Here is a 21,616-nt window from a genome sequence, read left to right on the forward strand (position 1 = left end):
CCGTCTATGGGGTCGCACAGAGTTGGACACGACTGAAGCGACTTAGCAGCAGCAGCAGCAGTAGCGGCAGCAACAAGTGAGTATTACCTCTGGAGGAAACCAAGGGAATGGAATGGGGAAAAGACAGGTCTTTTAACCATAGTGGCAACCTCCTAGTTCCAAAATTACTGCTCACTTCCCAAGTGTATATTACTTATCTGTTACATCTATTTACGTACCCCAAAACAATATGTTTTAAACGATATCCTATGTGCATGGTGAAAGAACAGAATTCTCGAGACTTTATTAAAAATCACTTTTCCAAAAACAGGAGAAGTCCACTTCACCCCTACCGATTAGCGAAACTCGCCTTTGCCAGCCCCCGAGGGTCATAGTCACTTCCGCCCCACCTCCCTAGTCCCGCCCATCTGAGCGGAAGTACTTTCCTTTCAGGTCCTCCTGCCTGTAGGGGGCTCTCCGAGCCATCTAGTGCCACGAATGCCTCCCGCCTGGGCTGTCCTGGCAGCGCCTGTTAGTTTAGTCCTAGATAATATATTTTCATTGTAACTCTTTCGGCCAGAAAAAAAAAATCTCACAGGCATCTTTTTCTGGACAATAACGTTCAAACCCAATCTAGGCCGAGTGTTCGCACTATCAAACCCTGTCGCAGTGTTGGAAAGGAGTCAGGCGGTGTGAGGACAGCCCCGGAGCGCCAAAAGTCCCCGGCCCGCTCCCTCCTGTGAAGACGTAGCTGCGGGTGGTTGTGGTGGTGGCGGCGTCCAAGATGTCGACCAAGAATTTCAGAGTCAGTGACGGTGACTGGATTTGCCCAGACAAAAAGTGAGTTCGTGAAGGGTCCCGAGTTTGAAGCGGGGTTTGTCGTTGGAGGCTTTCTCGAGTCGATTGAGCATTTTCCGTTTTTACGGTCGCTGATGCCGTCAGCCGAGTGGTGGAGGAGAACTGCCGGATCCCGGGCGGGAAGGAGGCTCTTAGTCTCCTCACGATGGGGTCTTTCAAGAACCTTTCGTTTGATTAAGTCTTCAGCGTCTCCTCGATTATCTCTCTCCGAGACAGCCAGCTGTTTGGGGAGGAGATGGCCGCCCGTTTTCCTCACTCCCCACCCCACCCCCGGCCAGGTTTCTGCGATAAGGAAACCTCCCCCGTGGAGGCCAGCTCGGTGTCGGATCTCCCCCACGTGACTTTTCCCTGCAGAACCTGACTCTTGTTCAGAAAACGTTGCTTTCTTGAACTCATTTGTTTGCTTCACCTAGTTCATTTTGCTGTTTTTCTTTTTTTTTTTTTAATTCAAACTTTCTTTCCGTATTGTGTTTACTTTTTCCTGCCGAACGCTAACCTCCTTTGGTTGCAGGAATTCTGGCTTTTTTTTTTTTTTTTCTTTATTGGTCTTTAATTTCCCCACAAGAATTGAACCTTTCGCCTCTTTAGAACCGAAACATATGAGGTCTGTGTTTTTGCCTGCTCAGCCCTGGAGAATGCCTGCTTCAAAGAAGCACGTGTTTTAGTGGCTCTGCTGAAACCAGTGTCCTTTATTAAATTGTTTAGGAAGATTTTTTATTGGCGGGTGTTTAAGTAGGTGTATTTATTTGGAGATATACAAAAATTATTATGAAAAGTAATTGTCAAAAAAAAAAGAATCCGCATCTCGTGTTCCAATAAAAACTTTTGAATACTTGTCTCTAAGCAAGCCACAGATGGCATATGGAGTGCCTGGTAGTAAAGAGTGAAAACTTTGAAAATTAATTCCAATCCTATTGCTTATGTAACTTTACCTAGGCTATTTTACTTTGCTTAAAAAAACAGAAGATCTCCCTTAAAATGGTACAGCATAGATTGTGTAGAGCAATAAGATGTAGCAATAAAATGAGTATTTACTCATCAATCAATAACTATAAATATTAGTTTTAGAATCAAATGTCAAAGAAGATTAAGGGCTTATTTCCGCAGCATATGTCTTCCATTCATATTTTGAGCAATTTAAATGAAGCCTGGCGGGCTGCAGTCCGTGGGGTCACAAAGAGTCAGACAGGATTGAGCAACTGAACTGAAATGAAGCATCGTGCTTCTTTACATAAAAAGTTGATGTTTCTCGATTACATAAAGATTAAGATTACTTGAAGGGTATCAAGTCAATTTTGAGTAGAACAAACAACTGACTTTTTGTGTTGTTGGTCACTTGTTAGAATAATTTGCTTTTGACAGTGTCATTAATGATATTTAATATTTGAAGGTTTTTCTAAGAGTGCATTTCAATTCAGTTACAAATATATGAACAGACTAACTTCTACAATGTATATAAATCCAGAAGACATGTTCAGAATGTATTTCAAATGCTTATTGGAGTCCTAAAGGATATTCTTTATTTGGGGGGGGGTGAGGGGAATGACCTAGTTAGTGGTGTGCTTCAGTTGAGTGTCTCTTCCATACTTGACATCTTTATTCCATTCTAGTATAATACCTAAAAAAAAAAAAAAAGAAATCAACTTTTTAAAGTTTAAGCTTTACATGTTATTTAGAGCATTTAGCATGCTTTTATGATTTGCAGATGCACTATAAAAACCATGTTCATGAACCCATGTTTTTTGGTTGTTAGTATCATCGTAAAGTTACAATATGTTACTTGATGTGTTGATATTATTGGTTGTAGTTTTCCAACTAGGTTTCAGAGGTTTAATAGATAACCCCAAAACTGAGTTTTCTTTTAATTATTCAACCTCTTTCTATTTTGTCATAATTTTCCTTTGTCTTTTTACCATCCCACCTTCTGTTTCTAACAAGAGGGTAGTATTAAGATCCATGAAGCCATTTCTGACTTACCCATTTTCTCCCCCTTGGTTCACCTTTAGGATTTTGTATTATAAGTCTTAACAAAATTTTGTATAATCTTATTTTCTATATGAAAGTTACTTTGAATCTTTTTGAACTCCCTGGTGCTTCATCAGTAATTGTTCAAGTGGACTCACATCTCACTTAAACTTTGTAAGGGTATCTTGTTGTACTTAATGATGTGTGCCACTTGAGAATACTGAGGCATAGAGATCCTTAAGTGACTTACCAGAATCACGTAATTGGTAATTGAGAGATTGGAGTTTCTTATCCATGACTTGTAACTTCAAATCTTGTATTTTTTCCACCTAAATTGTGAGGGGTTTTTTTGTTTGTTTTTTTTGTAGTTAACATTGACATTAACATGAAAAGAGAAGTAGAAGTTCTGGACCCAGGTATATAGGGAGGACACATTAAAAAACTGTGTAATAGAATCTTTAAAATTACGTAAGTTTAATATGTGTCTCTCTAAGTATTTTTTACTTTATTTTCAGATGTGGAAATGTAAACTTTGCTAGAAGAACTAGCTGTAATAGATGTGGTCGAGGTAAGCACTTAAGGACCTTCTGTTAAGACTGTTTATACAGACCATTTCTTTATTTCCGCAGATTCATACTGCATTTTTCTATTTTCAGAGAAAACAACTGAGGCTAAGATGATGAAAGCAGGGGGCACTGAAATAGGAAAGACACTCGCAGAAAAGAGCCGAGGCTTATTTAGTGCTAATGACTGGCAGTGTAAAACGTATGTGTTTTAAACGATCATCCTGACTTTTTTCCCATAATGTATGTAGCCACTACTTGTTAATACTACCTACTCTTTTTAGTCACATTGGCAAGCCACAGTAGACTTTAAATCAAAGATCTGTTGATTGTTATTCATTCTGTATCTGATATTTAAGTATAAAGAACTTTTAAACTTTATTTTTAATGGTAATGTTAGTTGTTAGTAAGATGAATTATGTATACCAGTAAATCGATCTCAAGATGAGCTAACATTCAAAAAGAGAAGGGTATTTAAAAGAACTAAAAACCTATTTTGTCCTATTTTTGAAAAATCTCAAAAACTTTTAGCCTGTATCATTAGTGTGAAATATATCATGAAATATCTTTTGTCTGTTTGCACAGTAATTTTAGAATCATAAGTTGCATCCTATAGATAATTATTCCTAATTAGGTTTCTTAATATTTCTGATTTTTACGTGCTATATTGATTTTTCCAATATCCATCTTTTCTCTTTAAGCAGATGAATCAAATATGCATGAAAGGACTGAATCAGAAGAGGGTCTTACACAAATTTCTGATCTTAAAAATACTAAATTAGTATTGAATAATTTTCCAGCAACAGATTAAGTCACTGAATTTGGGATCCAGTGCATGAAAAGATTCTGCAGGAGAGAAAAAAATTTTTTTAACTTTTATTTGCAGAGTATAACCTTACTCTTGAGGTGAATTTGGAGACTGGGAAATTAATAGAACATTTCATTTAAAGTGGTATTCCCCGCCTTCCCCCCCACCCCCCCGCAAGACAGCAGAATCTCTGTAAATATAATTTCTCATTGATTTATCATAAAAAGACAGAAGCACTCTTCATACTATATAGCTTTTGCTTCTCTGCTTAAGTAGTTCAGTCTGTTCTAACCATACTCTCTTCTCAGAAAAGGTACATCAGTACATTTCCTTTGTAGCATCCTTTTAGTAAACATTTCTTTATGGTAGTGAGTTCACTCTACTTTTCAGTTTAAATTTTTTAAATATTTTGAAATTTACTATTTGTCTTATGTTATAATCTACTAATTTGATATTTTTCACTTTTAAAGTTGCAGTAATGTGAATTGGGCCAGAAGATCAGAATGTAACATGTGTAATACTCCAAAGTATGCTAAACTGGAAGAAAGAACAGGTAAGAGTCAAACTCATTCCAACTAAATGATTTTAAAACCACTAAACATTGAAGCTAATAATTATATCACTTTATAAGAGCACAGTAAATTAGGATTGTTTATTCTGCTCTTATATTTTTTATCTTAATTTTTTTTTTCTCTCATCCAGAGTCATCTTTTGTATGATAATTTCACAGTTTACAAAGTACAGTACATGAGTACTGTATCCTAATAATTACTCGACATTAGGATAGTTTTAGAAATGCTTTATTCCTCTCTGTCCTTTGATAGTCTAAATGTTTGTTATTAATAATGATAGGATAATTCCATTTTTTTCATTCATTTGATTTCCTAGTATGACAAAAACAAACATGGGGCACCTTTTAAAGTATTTGTCTAAAGTTTAGGCAATAGTTCTAAAAGTTAGCCATGCATTAGAATCATTTGAGAAACTGAAAATCCAGATTCCTAAACAGCTGACAAAGCTCCTTGGTGGTGGGTCCCAAAAATTTGCAGGTGTTTTAGATGGTATTTGGTCACCATTGGTCTAAATAATAACCCATCATTGACTCTGTGTGTTGTCAGTTATTGCATTGTCAGCATTATTAGTCTCAGTCATGTCCAACTCTTTGCGACCCCATGGACTATAGCTGGCCAGGCTCCTCTGTCCATGGAATTCTCCAGGCAAGAATTCTGGAGTGGATTGCCGTTCCTTTCTCCAGTGGGTCTTTCTCATCTAGGGACTAAACCCAGGCCTCTTGCATTGCAGGCAGATTCTTTACTGTCTGAGCCACCACCAGGGAAGCCTCTGTGTTGTCAGTAGTTGGGTGGAAATATTTACCTGATAGAATGTAGTTTCCCATTATCATCAGTTAGAGCAAACACATTATCAGTATACTTCACATCTGATTTTGTCATTCAGCAACTTGTACAGTCAAAGGCTTCCTTCTGTTGATACATTAGTCACCTTATCAGACCTAGACTTAATAAACTACTTCCCTGTTTCCTTCTCCTCCCTGACTTTAGACAGTTGCACTGTCTGTAGATTAAGGCCTTTTAATAAGGCCTTTTTTTCCTTCTCTTACCTCTTTAACGTTTATATTCCCCCCCCTTTTTTTTAAATTAACACACATACACCCCTCTGGTTGGTTATTCTGTTTCCTTTTACATTGTATTTTCGTGGTCACAGAATGTTGGGTTTCTTCTAGGTCCAATTCCTAAGCTCTCTTTTATGCTCTGTTTTCTGGGCATTTTCTTGAAGACCCAAGTTTAAGTAAGCACTGGCACACCATGATAACCAAATTTATGTCTCTAGCTCAGACTTCTTTGACCTGTATATTCAGCTGCCTATTCATCATCACTATGTAAATGTCAAACTCATTATATCTAAACTGAACTCGCGATTTTCCCCGAGGATCTGGCCCTCTTCTAGTGATCTCTTTCTCATGATTGGTACCACCCGCCATATGCTTGTTACATAAACCAGAAACTTGGACATCCTTCTTAATAACTCCTTCATCTCTCTTGTTCCCCCACAAGTCTACTCCATCATTTTCCTAGGCAGAGATGCAACTTTATCTTGCTTTTTGGGAAAAAAAACCAGCTACCTTGTTGTTGTACATATATCCCACACTGCCAGGAGTTCTTTGTTCTAAACTAAAACTCCATTTGTTTAAAACATTTTGTTTTGATTGCTTTTAGGAAAAAGTCCAGAATCTTAACAGTTATAAGAATTGTAATCCCTGGAAGCCTTTTATTTATTCACATTCTCTTTGACCTGTTTTGTGATTCCTCCTTTAAAAGCTTCGCTAATGCAAGAGCTAAAATCTTATCAACTGAAGTTGTCGAAGTTTAATAACCTCACTTTCCTTTACCCATTATCTTTTTTGTGTCCTGACCCTTTACCATTTCCCTTGATATAAGTAGTTGTCTTAGCCTGTCATTGTTGAAGATGTGAACTAATAATACTGTTGCTGTCTAGTTTGTCTTTATTATTTGTTCTCTGCTGATTAATCAAAATATAGATTCTCAGAATTTTCAAAGTAGTGTCTCAGTTCTTCCTTTGAAGCACATGTTACATTCATCCCCTTTTCTCTCTTCACTTCCATTGTCACAACCCTAATTCAGGCCTATTTTAAATCTGATTGATCCTTTACTGATCTTTGCTCACATTTTACATTTTTTGAGACAAATCTTAAGATATAATTTTTATTTTAATACTTGCTAAAAGTCTATAGAGGTTGCTTGTTTCATATAAACTGTATCATAAGTGATGCCAGGACTGTGCTGTTTCCTATACTCAAATATTGAGTATAGAATTGAGGAAATATTTATTGGCCATGATGCAGGGGAATACTTGGTTAAGCAAACTAGAAGTGTAAAGGCAAAAATTAATGAAGTCTTCAAGAGAGCAATGTTTAGGCTAAGCAGTGAAAGTTAGTAGCAAGTTGAGAGATCATTGCAAGCAAAAGCAAACAGCTTATATGAATCAGGCCCTGACACTTGAAAGAATTTAGCATATTGGGTGAATTCCTAGCAGCTCCAGAAGACACTTCAGAAATAGGCAAAGGCCATGTAAATTATAGTAAGAAGTTTTATTTCATTCTAAATATAATGGGAAATAACAATTTTTAATAAGGGATTGACATTTCTAATTTTTAAACATTACTGGTTTATAGAAAAAGAATTAGGGGGTGGGAGTGGCAAGCATCGAAGCAAGAAGACCAATTTTTACAACATTCCCTGAAAGTGTCAAACCAGTAGAGTGAGGGAAACACACATAAACCAGTTATTCCTCTCCCTTGTTATTCAGTGGAGATGATGCTGAAGGCTTTTTTTTTTCTAATGCTATAGCTACTGATTTCCCACATAGAAAGACTTCATGAGGTGTATTTGTTGTATGAACTCACACAACATACCTTAATAATGTATTGCTAGCAGATTATTTAGGTTCTTCTATGACTGTGTGAGAGAACATGAGAATAGCTTTGTGTTTGCTATCACGCTTCCTATGCAAAACTGCCTACCTGTTTGCTTCTTAAATCTTGGTATAAATTCTTTGGCTCCCCATGTTTGCCTTACCATTATTTTACTTTCAGATTACTGATTGGACAAAGAACTCTACTGAAAGCCTATTGATTTTAAATAGTAGTGCTTTAATATGTTTACATTTCCACATACAAATAGTCCAGTTTTTCTGTACTGTTGGCTTACAGCCATCCTATTATATAATTTTTTTTTCCTTTTTTCTTAGGTGAATCATTTTGCGTTAGTTTTTTACCTACTTCAAAGTATTGTGAGGTTTAAGTCTTTACATCTCTTACGTCTCGGGACATACTGCCATGCTATTAAATATGTATCTAGAGTCAAGAAACTATATTGTTGAATTATAATTTTCTACAGCATTTATCTCTCAAATTATCATTGAATATGAGCCTTTTTCTTTTTTTAAATTACTAGTCTTAGTCGCAGCATGCAGGATCTTTGATGTTCATTTTGGCACGCAGGATGCTTTTTAGCTTTTAGTTGCATGGAGGCTTTTAGTTCCAGTATGTAGGATCTAGTTCCCTGACCAGGGACTGAATCTGGGTCCCTGCTTTGGGAACATGGAATCTTAGTCACTAGACCACCAAGGAAATCCCTGAGGTATTTTCTTGAGATGATCATATACCTAATTTTACTTGATTTTTTTTTTCTTTTAATATTTGATACTCTGAAAAACTAGAGCCAGGATTTTACTTAGGAAAAGTTGTTATTGATAATTTAAAACACTTCACTGTTGTGTCATATGCATAGAAATGAGGAAATTCTTGTATATTACAATTGGAGTCTATTTTGTCTGGAACAAGGTAGGAAGAGGAAAAAAGGGATGGTATCAAGTATTCTGAGGATAGACACTGATATTTTGCAGTTTTCACCAGTACAGAGTATGGTGAGGAAAAGAAAGGACACTGCATTAATGTGGGATTTTTTTTAAGTGAGTTAATTTTATTGCCTTATTTTACTGGAACACTTACATCCTCTCTACTAAAAATCTTAGTTTGTGGCTCTTATAAAATGATGAGAGAGTAAGTGATGAGTTTTTTAATGCCTGTGACTGACAGATTTAAAGTTGCAAATCTTAAATTTTTAAAAAATGCTTTTTTTGTCTATAAATTTAACATTTTGCTGATTCATTAAATCCTTAAAACTGGGAAGTACTCTTTGTGTGCTGGTACTGTTCTGAAATATGTGAGATAGTTAGGTTATATTACTCTTAACCACCTCTTTATTTTTTTCAGTGGGAGATATTTTTCAGAAGTTCTTATCCCATTTTCTCTAAAACTCACTCACTTTCTTCTTCCTATCTTTGTTAAGCCTGTCAGAGATCTGTAAGTCTAAATTGTAGATAGTAGTTGTGGCAGTAAATAATAATGGTGTATTGATCTTGATTGGTCTTTATTAGAATATTTTCAGTTGAAAAGTTTACTGGCTGCTTCAGAAAAACTGAGTGACTTTTAACTGTGTATTTAAAACCTATTTTTATGTTTTTTGTTGTGTCATTATATTTGCCTATATAATTATTTTCCAAGCTCTTAACTGTATTTTAGCCCAGCAAAATTTCAGTGTATCAAAAGATTTCAAGCTATTTTTAACTAGTAAACAGTGAAATTTGATTTTTAGTTCTTACTGAGCCCACTTCTCCCAAAAGAATTATGATTAAAACCACAGAGGAAAGTCGTTTTAAAACTTGGTTATAGCAGATATTTAAGGAGATGTTGTCCATCCATGTATTCCATGTATTGCTGAAATCATACAGGCAGGACATTTTAAAATTGAGAAGAGCTAAAATTGTAGCCATGGGACTTTTCCAGCTATATCCAACTTTGAGGCTGTTCTCTGTAGTGATACTTTTTTTTTTTTTGAGACCAATAATTTATTAAAGGGATAAACAGATGTCTTTGATTAAGATTTCATTTTTTTTTCCTGTTACTTGTAGGCGGTTTTGGTGAATTACCATAACAATTTCTGCTCCCCCCTCCTTAGGATATGGTGGTGGTTTTAATGAAAGAGAAAATGTTGAATACATAGAAAGAGAAGAATCTGATGGTGAATATGATGAGGTAAGATATACATTAGTATGTAGGCTGAATGCAACTTAGAAAAACATGCTAGAAAGTATCATAAATGAAAAAAGAAAATACTAAATGGATCTCATTTTTGTAAGTACACATTAAGTCTTTTACAGCAGCTTATCATTTTGTTGGAAATCATAATTGACTTAAACATAAAATTGACTAAAAAATACATGTTGACACCTAAATATATAAAAGTAATTTCTTAGGAAAAAATATTTTAATACTTTTAGCTAACAGAAATATTTTGAAACTTTTTCTCTAGTTTGGACGTAAGAAAAAAAAGTACAGAGGGAAGGCAGTTGGTCCTGCATCTATTTTAAAGGAAGTTGAAGATAAAGAATCTGAGGGAGAAGAAGAGGATGAGGATGAAGATCTTTCTAAATATAAATTAGATGAGGTAACTTATTTCCTTACCATATTTCCCCTTTGTCTTATTCAAGCTATGGCATATGAATGTCTTTGACAACCTTTGGCTTATGGTGAAGATGTGTTTTACAATGTCATCATTTGTTTCCACAAAAATTTTGATCTGTTTTACCAAGCATTATTCTGACTTGAGATATACAGTAGTGACTGAGACAGAAAATGCTTCTCTTAACTTAAATTGCAGAGAGGAAAAGACATAAACAATATAATTTAAATAGCAATAATATTATGAAGATGCATGATGTGATAGCAGATCATTAGAAGAGCTACTTTCGTTTCAGTGAAAGGGGGATTTCTGAGACCATGAAATTTGTGTTGAGACTTGAGTGATAAGAGTGATACGAAGGAGCCCGTGGTAAGGGCTGGGATCAGAGCATTTTTAGGACAGTGAGAACAGCAAATAAAGTTTCCCATAGTAGGAAACAAGCCAGCAACATCCAAAAAATCATATATGGGGTAGTGTGGTTAGAGTAGAGGGGAGAAGGTAATATGGGGGTCAGCAAACACATCAGGTCTGGTGATGTTTATTCTGTGGGGCCTGAGTATAAAATTTTATGGATGAGTAGATCCAGATTAAGGGTGCTTTGAGGTCTGAGCACAGGAGGTCCTTGAATGCACATAAAACAATATGGAACAAGTTTGAAAAAGAAATGAGATAAAACAATATGAAACAAGTTTGAAAAAGAAACTAATGAGATATATTTATCTGATCTGTGTTTTAGAGATGACTGTCGACATACTGAGATATTGGGGAGGCAGAATGAATTCCCACAGTTAGACTTCCTAAAAGGGTGTCCTAGAGAAAGGAATGAAGTTCTGAACTAAGTCTTAAAGGAGATGCATTTAAGAACTTTTAAGGAAATAAAACTGAAAATTCTTGACAGTTTATATGGTAATACATTGTGTGAAAAAGAAAATGAGTATGACTTTTACATTTACATCTTTGAAATGTCTGAGACAGTCATTCAGTCTCTTTAGCTGAGATCAGGAATGTAGTAGTCAGATTTCAGGTTTGAGAGTGAATTTGTTGAGATGTTAGTGATAAAATGTGTTCATATGAAGATGTCCATTACATAGAACTATTCATCATTCCTAGTAGACAGCATTGATATCTCAAGGTCTAAATATAATTAATTGTGGATTTTTATTAGGATGAGGATGAAGATGATGCTGATCTCTCAAAATATAATCTTGATGCCAGTGAAGAAGAAGATAGTAGTAAAAAGAAATCTAACAGACGAAGTCGCTCAAAGTCTCGGTCTTCACATTCACGATCTTCATCACGCTCATCCTCCCCCTCCAGTTCAAGGTCTAGGTCCAGGTAAACGGGTACAGGTCAAGGGTAACACCAGTCAAAATGTCAGTATCTAACTTCTTTACTTATAAATTTTGTTTTTCTTAACTAAACTTTCCTTTTATTTTGGAGTTTTCATTCAAGTTATCATTTAAAAGATCATTTTTTTCTATCTTAGTGCCGTGAAGTTATTGTCGAGTATTTCAGAAATACAAAATTTTAATATGAAACTTCCTTAGTCCAGTTTATTTATGCCAGTTTACCATGCCTTTTATTAAAATAGACTCTAAAAATTCAATTAAATCATTATTTATAGATAGTTATCAAAAGAGATAGTTTTACATTCAGAAAACTCAAATAAAGTGAAGATTTATATTTCCACTGATGATTTTAAACACTAGTACAGAAATTTTCTAGGCATTAATTGAACTGCTGCTCTTCACAGTGTTTTATTTGGCATAGGTATTCTGAATACAGGAGAAATTTGGCTGTATTCTGTTATCCTAATGCTCATACTTTAGAGCTGTCCAGGAATAAATTAGAGGATTTAATTTGTGTTATACTTGCATATTATTTTGTTAGTAATGTAAAGTTTTAATAAAAAGTCACTGATTGTATAGTCAACAATAAAAATGAAGTTTTAGTTGAGAAAAAGCAACACTTTATGTAAGCAGAATTCCCTTGAAGAACTCCTATTTAGTTAAGTGAAACTATGTGCAATGAATTTCAGCTGTATTTAGGAATAAAATATTAGCTAAGTACTTAGGTAATTTTTGAGTTACTGTAAAGCCTGAAAACTTAAAACAGTGATTATAAAGATACTTTTTAGATAAAAATTAATGTTTTTCTGCAAATTGTTATTTTCAGGAACAAATTAAGTATAAATTAAATTACTAAATGAAATTTTTTTAATTTGTTGACTTTTTAAATGCAAGTGGACCGTATTTCCTGTCATTTTCAAAAATTTCCTAAAAGAGTGACAGGATTATAAGTGTAGTTTCCCTTTAATTCTCAAATCTTTGAGTAGACAGAAAACATACAGGTTAAAAACATACCCATGTCAGTATTAAAGCTTTATGCTAACTAATGACCAAGAAAATAGAAACATTTCAAGTTAAATATAAACTGCCATATTCCTGAATGTGTCAGTCCCTCTCAGGTTACTTTTAAGTATTTGTGAACAAAAAGTATTCAATATTAATAAAGTGATAATGCTGGGCATTTTTATCTGTACAATCTTAAAAGCGTTTTTAAAGAAATCTTGTCAGACTTGGAAAGTTGTTCAAACTCGCTAAGTCGTGTCCAACTCTTTGCAACCCCATGAACTTGGAAAGTAGTTGATTATTTTCAAAAATTATTAATTTAAGTTTTGGCATAATTGTTAATACAGAATAAAAGTTTTAAATGAACCTTAAAATACTGTGTTTTGAAAATATATATCCCAAATAATTATTATATGAAAATTAATCCTAATGCATAGTTTTCTTTCAGTGTTCATATCACAGAGCTTAATTAAATGGTCCTGGAAAAAAATATCCTTCCATGTTGTTCCAGGTCGCGTTCAAGAAGTTCTTCCAGTTCGCAGTCAAGATCTCGTTCCAGTTCCAGAGAACGTTCGAGATCTCGTGGGTCGAAATCAAGGTGAATGAGGTAGCATCTCTCTGTAAAGCAGAGAGAGAAAATATTTAAAGGCTGCAGAAGGCGTTGCTTTTTTTCCTCTTATTTTGCTTCTATTTGTCAATTTTATTTTAGCATTAGAAAACTAATGCACTTGCCTCAGCTTAATTTTCTCACCATGAGATGTCTCCATTGCCAGCAGTGTGCCAAGACATTCCCATGATTGAATTAAGGTGGTTATTTTGCATTGTGCAAGGTTTGCTATTTTTGTGCTAAAATGTGATGAAATGGGAAGATGCAGCCAAGCTTTATCACCAAATGCCTACTCATTAAAGTTATTTTGCAGTAGTAGTTATAGTAAGTATGCAGATGAAAAAGCTTACTTCATGTTTAAAAGGAAGAAAAATAACTGCCTCAACACAGTTTTGCAAGGCAATTATTTCAGTATTTACGGAAGTAATTCTGTAATTTACATCAGATAAAGTGGGTTTTATTTTCACTTCTCTGTAATATAACACAGAATATTATACACAGTGTGTGTAGTATGTAAGAAGTATAGACACTTCTTAAATTCCACAAATTAAGAAGTTGGTTGGTGGTTTAGGTAGGATGTGATCTTGAAGCATTTTTGTTAACTTCAGGTTAACTTCAGGTTGCATTTAGTTAGCACTGCAGAGGGAAAAATAATCTGTAAAGAACCAAGTGAAAAACTAGCTTTTAGTCTCTTAAAGTTTTTTCTAGATTTGGTTAAAATATGCTGCCATTCTTTTTAATTTGTTGATCTATTAAAGACATCTAACAAGAATAAGAAAACAACTAAAATTCCACTTAAGTGGAATTACACTGAAGTGTAGTGTTAGCTAGTTGGTAAAAATAATTGCTTAATAGCTTATTTTAGAGCCAAATCTGTAGCGTTAGAGGGGAACTACAATTTGATACAAGTAAGAAGAAAAGAATGATATACACACTTGTATTAAGTTAATATGATAGAGAGCAAGTTAGATTATTGTTATTATGTATTATCAATGTTTCAGTTGTTTTATTTGAGTGCTGCTTAGGTGAAGATCCTTAGGTCCTAGTTCCTTTGGGAAGCACTTTAAGGTTTACAGAACAGCCTTCATATTCTTTTCAAACATTTTTTCATTGCTTATAACTTTCCAAAGAATTCTCCTTTTGGGCTTTCTGATTTTATTTTAAGCCCAAAGGTGAATTTTTTGGGAAGTTTGAGCTAAATTACTTCAACCAAAATATGTAAATGAAGAAATACTGTATTTAAACATTTGCACATTTACCTCTACCTGAAACATGTGAATGTCAACACTTCATACTTCATGGATAGTAGTCCTTCATAAAAACAAATATTGTTAATCAAGTTTTAAAGTTACTTTATTTTTCTTTGAATGTTTAATGATTTAATAGCTACTGTTTTATGTCATTTTGTCCTCGTATCCTGCTTTTACTAAAGCAACTTAACTAATAAGTTGCTTAATTCCACAACAAACTGTTATTATTTTCTTCAGGAAGTTGTATGATACATATTTTTTCCCCAAATGGAAGGATGTAGTTTCTAGACATTAAGTTAGTTATACAAATGCTTACCTGTTAGTTTTGCTACTTATACTTTAAAATGAAAGCCTTTAAATTTTAGAAAACGAATTTAAGATTCTACTTTAATGCATTAGACTAGTTTTTAATTAAAGTAGTGAGCACTTATCTAGTGGTGAAGTTAAATTAAATAGAATTGATTTCATGGTTGAACCAGAAGTCTTCTGTTGAGTAAGCAGTAAGTATTCTTTCTTATAAAATTTTTATAGCTATAAATTGTTTGTTTATTTTTGGAGCTAGAAACTAAACCATCTGCCTCATTTCTTCTTTTAATGAAATGTTTGATTTGTTTCTCAATCAATGAAGATCCAGCTCCAGGTCCCACAGGGGTTCTTCTTCCCCACGAAAAAGATCTTACTCAAGTTCATCATCATCTCCTGAGAGGAACAGAAAGAGAAGTCGTTCTAGATCTTCTTCATCTGGTGATCGCAAAAAAAGACGAACAAGATCACGGTCACCTGAAAGGTTTGGGTTTCTGTAGAAATAAGAATGGGTGTTCTTAAGTGTGTTTAGTAGATCAACTGAACTTCTTAGTCAAGGATTAGATTTTCATTATCTCCTTTGCTACCCACTTTAAAATCTTCAACTGTGAACTTCAAAAAACAGATTAATTACTTTGTTTACTCTGTGTTTTAATCAGGTTGTTCAAAAAAGTAGATCAAATATTCTCTTCCACTCTCTGATTATTTTATTGTTTAAATTTTTATTTTCATATATAATTATTATAGCCAACTCTCGGTTATTTCTGTCTCTTAAGTTTCTAATTCAGAAGCTGTGTGTTGATGTAATTTAGAGATTGATTTGTATAAGTATTAATTTATGCTATTTTACATTAAATATTAGAAACTGTAGGATTCTAGGGCATCTAATAAGAAAATTAGCTATTATAGATAATTGGAAGTCTGTCCTTATTTAAATATGTATAAATACATTTCCACAACAAATTGTTGGTTTTGTTCCCTTTATAAAGAAATTGTTCATATAGCTAATATATTTTTTTATCTTTCAGTCCGAATTCCTTTTTTGTAGAAAGAGATCTTGACTAGATTACTTTACCTGTGTTGGTATTTTTAAAATTTGGAGAGTGTGTCATCTGTCAGCCTTTTCTGCAGCAGACTAGTTATTCAGTTTCATTATTTTTCTGTTTTTTTCCTCAGTGTCTAATTATATAGTCATTTTAATGGCTTCCTTAATAATCTTTGCAAATTTTCATATCCCTTCAGCTTGTGAAAAGTAAGGATTAGATAAAATCTGATTTTTGCTATGTTCAGTGCTAGAGTTACCTCTTCTTGTACATAATGATTGGTTTTGCGTCTTCCCATTTTGAAGTGTAGATATTAAGGTTACACACAGCTAGTTTCATTTCTGTGCATTTATTCCTTTGTTAAAAAAAAAATTACTCCGTACTTTATGAAATTCATTCTGTTGCTTTTTTACCACTTCTTCAAATTTTTATCTTAGCCACATATAATCCCCCTAGTTTGTTGTCATCTAAACTTAATGAACATGTTCTCTATTCCATAAGCCAGGTGATTGGTGAAAATACTAAACAACCCTGAGCCCAGGGCCAACCCCTCGGAACACCACTACTTTACCCAGGTTGATATATTGACTTATTCATACTAGCTGCATGAATATAATCCTGTAACTTAATTGTACAGTCATCTTGTGCGACCTAGATTTCCAAAACATAATTATTTATGGATATATATTTGTATACACAGTCAGAAGCCTTGCTATATCTGTTTTACGTATAGCCTTACCACACTATGTACAGTATATCAGAAAGAACAATTTAGTCACACTGCCATTACCCAGTTTATATGCCTTTGTTGTATTAATCTGTAGTTTTATACAACTTTGCAAGGCTTTCCTTCATTGCCTTAAATAATTGAGAGGTGGCTATATCTTAAGAGATTTTTAAATTATGGTTGCACTGCTACTGGGCTCATATCCAAAGTTAAATACTAGTTAATTTTATGTGTATAAGTTTATATCTTAGATTTTAATTATTCCTTTTACCAGTTTAATGAGGTTTAATTTTTCATATTCTCAAAGTCATATAAAGGAAGTTGATATTCAGCTCCATCTTACCAGATTACCTGTTTTCCCCATTATGTCTTACAGGCACCACAGGTCACCTTCTGGATCATCCCATTCTGGTTCCCGTTCAAGTTCAAAAAAGAAATAATGTATTAAAATTTACATCTTAAAAAAAAAGTCCAATATAATGCATGAAGCATATTTTTTAAGAAGTTGGTGTCTTACTTGGTCAGAAGTGCTAAATCTGCTAGTAGAGGTGCATGCCTTTCATTGCTTTTCAGAAAAATACAGCTGTGTTTATTTGTGATATTAAAAGTAAATAGTATTTTAAGCCATGATGTCCCAAAATAGATGCTTTGTTTGTCATTCATTATTTACATCCATTTGCTTTTTTAAGCTATAACATCTCAGCTATAACAAAGTACTTTGTTTTCTAATTTAAACTCTTGTTTTTCTCATCTCCAAATATGAGCATTATCTAGGCTTATCTGGACTTTGGGCATGGAGGCAAGACTGTGGTAAAGTAGTTGGAAACAATCTGTTTATGTTAATCTGGGGAAAGGACTCAGCCAGTTTGTTAACCTGTGTCAAAGTGATTCTTACTAGAAAAAGTTTAACAGATTGTTAAACTTCTTTATTTTGAAATTCCCTATGTTAAGGGTGCCTTAGAATCATTGTCTCTATCTAGTTTTACTTTTTGCACCACCAAGTTTAATACAGAAAAGTTTTGTGAATTGCAGAGGAGAAAGATGTTAGTTTCTGCCTTTTTGACACAGTGATTTTGAACAAGAATGCCTAGCAGTTCATCTCTACTAATGTGGTTGATGAGAAAAACATACGAAAGTATTTAATGATTTTAGAAGCTTTGTGTGATACCTTTTAAAAATTCAGTTATCACACAATAGGGTAGACAGAATTAAATCCTAGTTAACGAATAAATTGAAGCAAGCTTTTGAAATATATTTCTCTTTGGGTATAAGACCAACAGAGACAAGACATGGTGAATTTAAATGAGCATTTGCTTTGAGGTGTTTAAACACTGCATAAAATTTTCTTCTGAGTAACAAATGCTTATTTCCTCATGACATAAGCAGAAATAATTGCTTCTATTCACTTGAAATTATTTATGGCTTAAAATACTTTCAAGATTTGTTTTATTTCTCAAAACCTGGTCATTTGAGCTCTATTTTGTCTTCTGGTTTTTAAAAAAAGGTTTCTCTTAACAGTATCTTCAGTGACAATGCAAGGTAAGTATATTAAGGAAAATTGACAGATGTGCTTGGGAACTTTTTGTGCATGGGAATCAATACCCACATTTTTTGTTTTTGTTTTTTGTTTGTTTTTCCTTAATATTAATGTCTACTGCAACTGAAAATTAAATGTTTTAAGGTACTTAGTAGACAGATCAAAATTTCATTTGTTCTTTATTTTAAAATGAGTGATTTTTCTCTTCAGTTTATCTAAAGATGAAAGCAAAATAGCTTATGTAGAAATATTTTGATAATATTTTTACAGTGAACTTCCCCTGCTTTTTTTATGTCTTAAATTTTTTTTTGCTACATTTACTGTAGGTTGCACAAGAACTTTTACTCTCTTGTAATTGTGCCTCAGACTTCTTGAAAGTCCACCTTCTAAATTGACCAGATGATCTTCTAGATTCTACATGCTATTGTTGGTTTATTCTTGTGCTTTCTGTATTTAAAACTTTGACTGTACTAATAAGCAAATGCAAGGTTATAAATTTAGCTAATAGTAGTTTACAGACAATTCAATTGATTATGATTTTATTTGGTTTAAGCTGTACTAGTATATTTCGTAAGGAAATGATGCTGTAGACAAATGTAAATAAAGCTTGTGAGTCAAGCATCAAGTGATGTTTGTTAGAAATAAATTAGAATTTTTAAGCTCTGATTTAATGTTCATTTTTAAACTATCTGCTGTCTGGTTTATTACTTTTGATTGTGCATTTTAGACTCCCTGTGTTCACTTACCTTTTATGTAAAGTCACCTGATTTTTATATATGAATGTTTGGTTTAAAACATACCAAAGCCATGATCACTATAACCTTTGTCACTCAGCAATTTTTGAAACAGAGAGTACCCAAACTAGTTGAACACTCTGCACCAGAACATATCTTATTCCATGTGGCAAATTACATGTCAATGTGCTTCTTAGCACTTAACAAGTATCTTTTTTAACTGCTAAGTGTTCTTAAATTTCTATTTAGAATTCTTTTATCTAAACAATATTGAATAGTTGGTATTGGCAACAGATTCCAAGTTCAGAGCAAGCTGTAAGCATAAGACTGTCTAGGCACACGTACCAAGGTAAAACTGATTTTTTTTTTCTCATATCTTCTTGATATTTGGCTTCCACAGCCAGTGCTATTTTAATAGATGCTGGTAAGATAGTATGAAATTTCTCTCTTCTTCCCTAACAATTTTGACATAATTGTTAGATGTTTTGTTTTTTAATAGAAGTAACTTGATAGCTTTCCTAAACTGGAAATAGTTTTATTTTTGGAAAACAATGGAGTTTTGTTTAAAGGCAGTTGAAGGTATGTAATACTGATTTCCTGGCTAATTCTTCCTGTCATCTTTACATACTATTGTATATCATCCCATGTTTTACATACCGAAAGATTACAGTTTAAGAAAATTAAAATTTGCCCAAGGGAATCACAGGAGTGGCTTAATGGGGATTCATCCCCAAGTCTCATGGCAGATATCTGTATTACCTCTAGTAACAACCAAATAACCTGTTTGAGGAGATAAATGTTAAGTCAAAATAGATTTTTTTTTAATCGATTTAGTAAGAAGGTATTAATTTCAGTCTTTTATAAGTAGGTGGATAAGTAGACATGCTATTTTGAAATAACTTAAAATTTACAGAAAAGTTGCAAAGGTTGAACAGAAGGTTCCCACGTACTCCCACCCAGTCTCTACCATCATTAGCATATCACCCTGTGATTTTGTCAAAACTAAGAAACCAACATTGATATGTTACTATTACTTACAGTCCAGATTTTACTTGAATTTCAGTATTTTTCCATTACTCTAATCCAGGGTGCTACATTACACTTCCACTTGTTTCTCATATATCTCCAGTCTCCTCTGGTCTGACAGGTTGTCATTCTTTCCTTGCCTTTGATGACTTAAGAGGAGTACTGACTGGGTATCCTTTAGAATGTCCCTCATTCTGAGTTTGTCTGGTTTTTCTTGTGATTAGACTGAGTAGGAGTTTCAGGGCAGATACCACAGAAGTGCCCTTCTCACAGAAATTGCCTGAAATCACCATTGTAGTTCAGTTTTTTTCTCCTTAATCTACTCCATTCTTTGTCAGCAAGTCACTAAGTGTAGCTCACCTTCAGAGTTGGGATGGGGAAATTCCAGCACCCTGTGGGAAAAGGCTGTCTACGCAGATTTGAATTCACTTGTAGATTTGTCTCCTATTTATTTACACTTGTATGGACTTCTGCATATTTATTCTTCAAGTCATAGTTGAATGCTGTGTTATTTTCTGCTCAAACTTCCAACTTTGGCCATTGAGCGTCCTTTTCAGATTGACTTAACCTTTGACTTGCCTCCGTTCTCTGGTAGATGATGGAGAAAGGGAAGGAAGGAAGAATTGTTGGAGGTTTATCATCAGGTAGGTGAGGGAATAAAATCTAGACCTTGGTGATGGTGATAGCTTTGACCTTAAATAGGAGCCTAGACAGTTAAATATAATATCAGTAAGAATTAATTCAGGTGGCATTAGAGCCAACACAGTTTTGTTTTTTTCCCAGCCACATTGAAGCACACGGATGCTTATAAGAGGGTGTTGTAGCATTGCACATGGTTAAAAGATAAACATGTGATACTAATAGTTTGCAAATGCCTGTATTTAGCAAAGTAAACATACTAGCATAAAATAACAATAACTGGTAACTTATACATAAATGAATAATGAAAATATACATAAGAAGAAGAAAGCTGTATACATTATTCAACTGAATAAGACCTGGATTTGAAACCAAAATGTATGTAGGACAGCCCCTTTCACATAATCTCAATCTAGTGGGGAAATGGTCTTATTTATAGAAGCAATAAAGTCTCTGCTAAAGTGGGAAGAAAATCAGTCTTGTCTGAGTGAAGAGGTAGACTCTAAGGAATTGACTTGAGCAGTCTTGAAAGACAGGTTTACTGATGAATAAGGTGAGCTAATTTGTGAAGCCTCAAGATTTGGTTGTGTTTTAGGAGATCCAAAACACTGGCGTGGTTTAAAAACCTTAGAAAAAGAAGGAACCAAGTAATAATGCTGTCAGAAATAAACTGCACCACATTGAAAAGTGCTTGAAAACAGTGATAATTAAAGACCTTAATCGGGCAGTCAGAACAAAGAGTTTTGTACCTACCCACAAATTGAAACATCTGTGACCTGCCTGTTCTCTGTGCCATTATCAGAGACTTGAGTACCTCCAGCCTGAATGTAATATGAAGTGAATGGGTATGATCCCAGTGGTGGATTTGGCATTGATACTTCATTTCTATCTGTACTCTCCTGGAGTCAGAGCCAGATTTGAAATTTTACTTCATGGAACCTGTATGACATTGGACATTTTTATGACTAGCGTATGAGTATACAGCAAATAACTGAATATTACTCCCTACTCGTGGCCTCAGATATTTTGTATGGTAATACTAAAGTATTCCTACTCACCCCTTTCTATAGCACCAGATCCATTAAGCTGCCTACTGTGTGTCTTCTTTTTAAATGTCAGTTTCAACATATCTCAATTCTACCCATGCAATCTGTCCATCAAAAC

The 21,616-nt window shown here is 34.0% G+C and overlaps 1 protein-coding gene across 4 annotated transcripts; it reads left to right on the forward strand.

Moving 5' to 3' along the window:
- The first annotated feature begins 622 nt into the window (after positions 1-622).
- On the forward strand, positions 623-18,719 carry ZRANB2 (zinc finger RANBP2-type containing 2). 4 transcript variants are annotated; one of them, XR_008715865.1, is made up of 11 exons: positions 623-819; positions 3,318-3,370; positions 3,459-3,567; positions 4,644-4,726; positions 9,732-9,808; positions 10,086-10,220; positions 11,401-11,570; positions 13,098-13,184; positions 15,072-15,230; positions 16,893-17,064; positions 18,380-18,719. XR_008715865.1 is itself a non-coding variant. In XM_055585486.1 (11 exons), exons 1-10 carry the CDS (start codon positions 764-766, stop codon positions 16,322-16,324), a joined length of 963 nt encoding a protein of 320 aa, XP_055441461.1. In that variant the 5' UTR covers positions 623-763; the 3' UTR covers positions 16,325-16,364; positions 16,893-18,719. The 4 variants fall into 4 exon arrangements, 2 of the variants coding, with proteins under 2 accessions (XP_055441461.1, XP_055441460.1); XR_008715866.1 differs by lacking the exon at positions 18,380-18,719 and adding an exon at positions 16,295-16,364 and having other exon boundaries at positions 16,893-17,009; XM_055585486.1 differs by adding an exon at positions 16,291-16,364 and having other exon boundaries at positions 16,893-18,719.
- The last annotated feature ends 2,897 nt before the right edge of the window (positions 18,720-21,616 follow it).

The sequence above is a fragment of the Bubalus kerabau genome, chromosome 6 (genome assembly GCF_029407905.1).
Source record: "Bubalus kerabau isolate K-KA32 ecotype Philippines breed swamp buffalo chromosome 6, PCC_UOA_SB_1v2, whole genome shotgun sequence".
NCBI classification, from domain to species: Eukaryota; Metazoa; Chordata; class Mammalia; order Artiodactyla; family Bovidae; genus Bubalus; species Bubalus kerabau.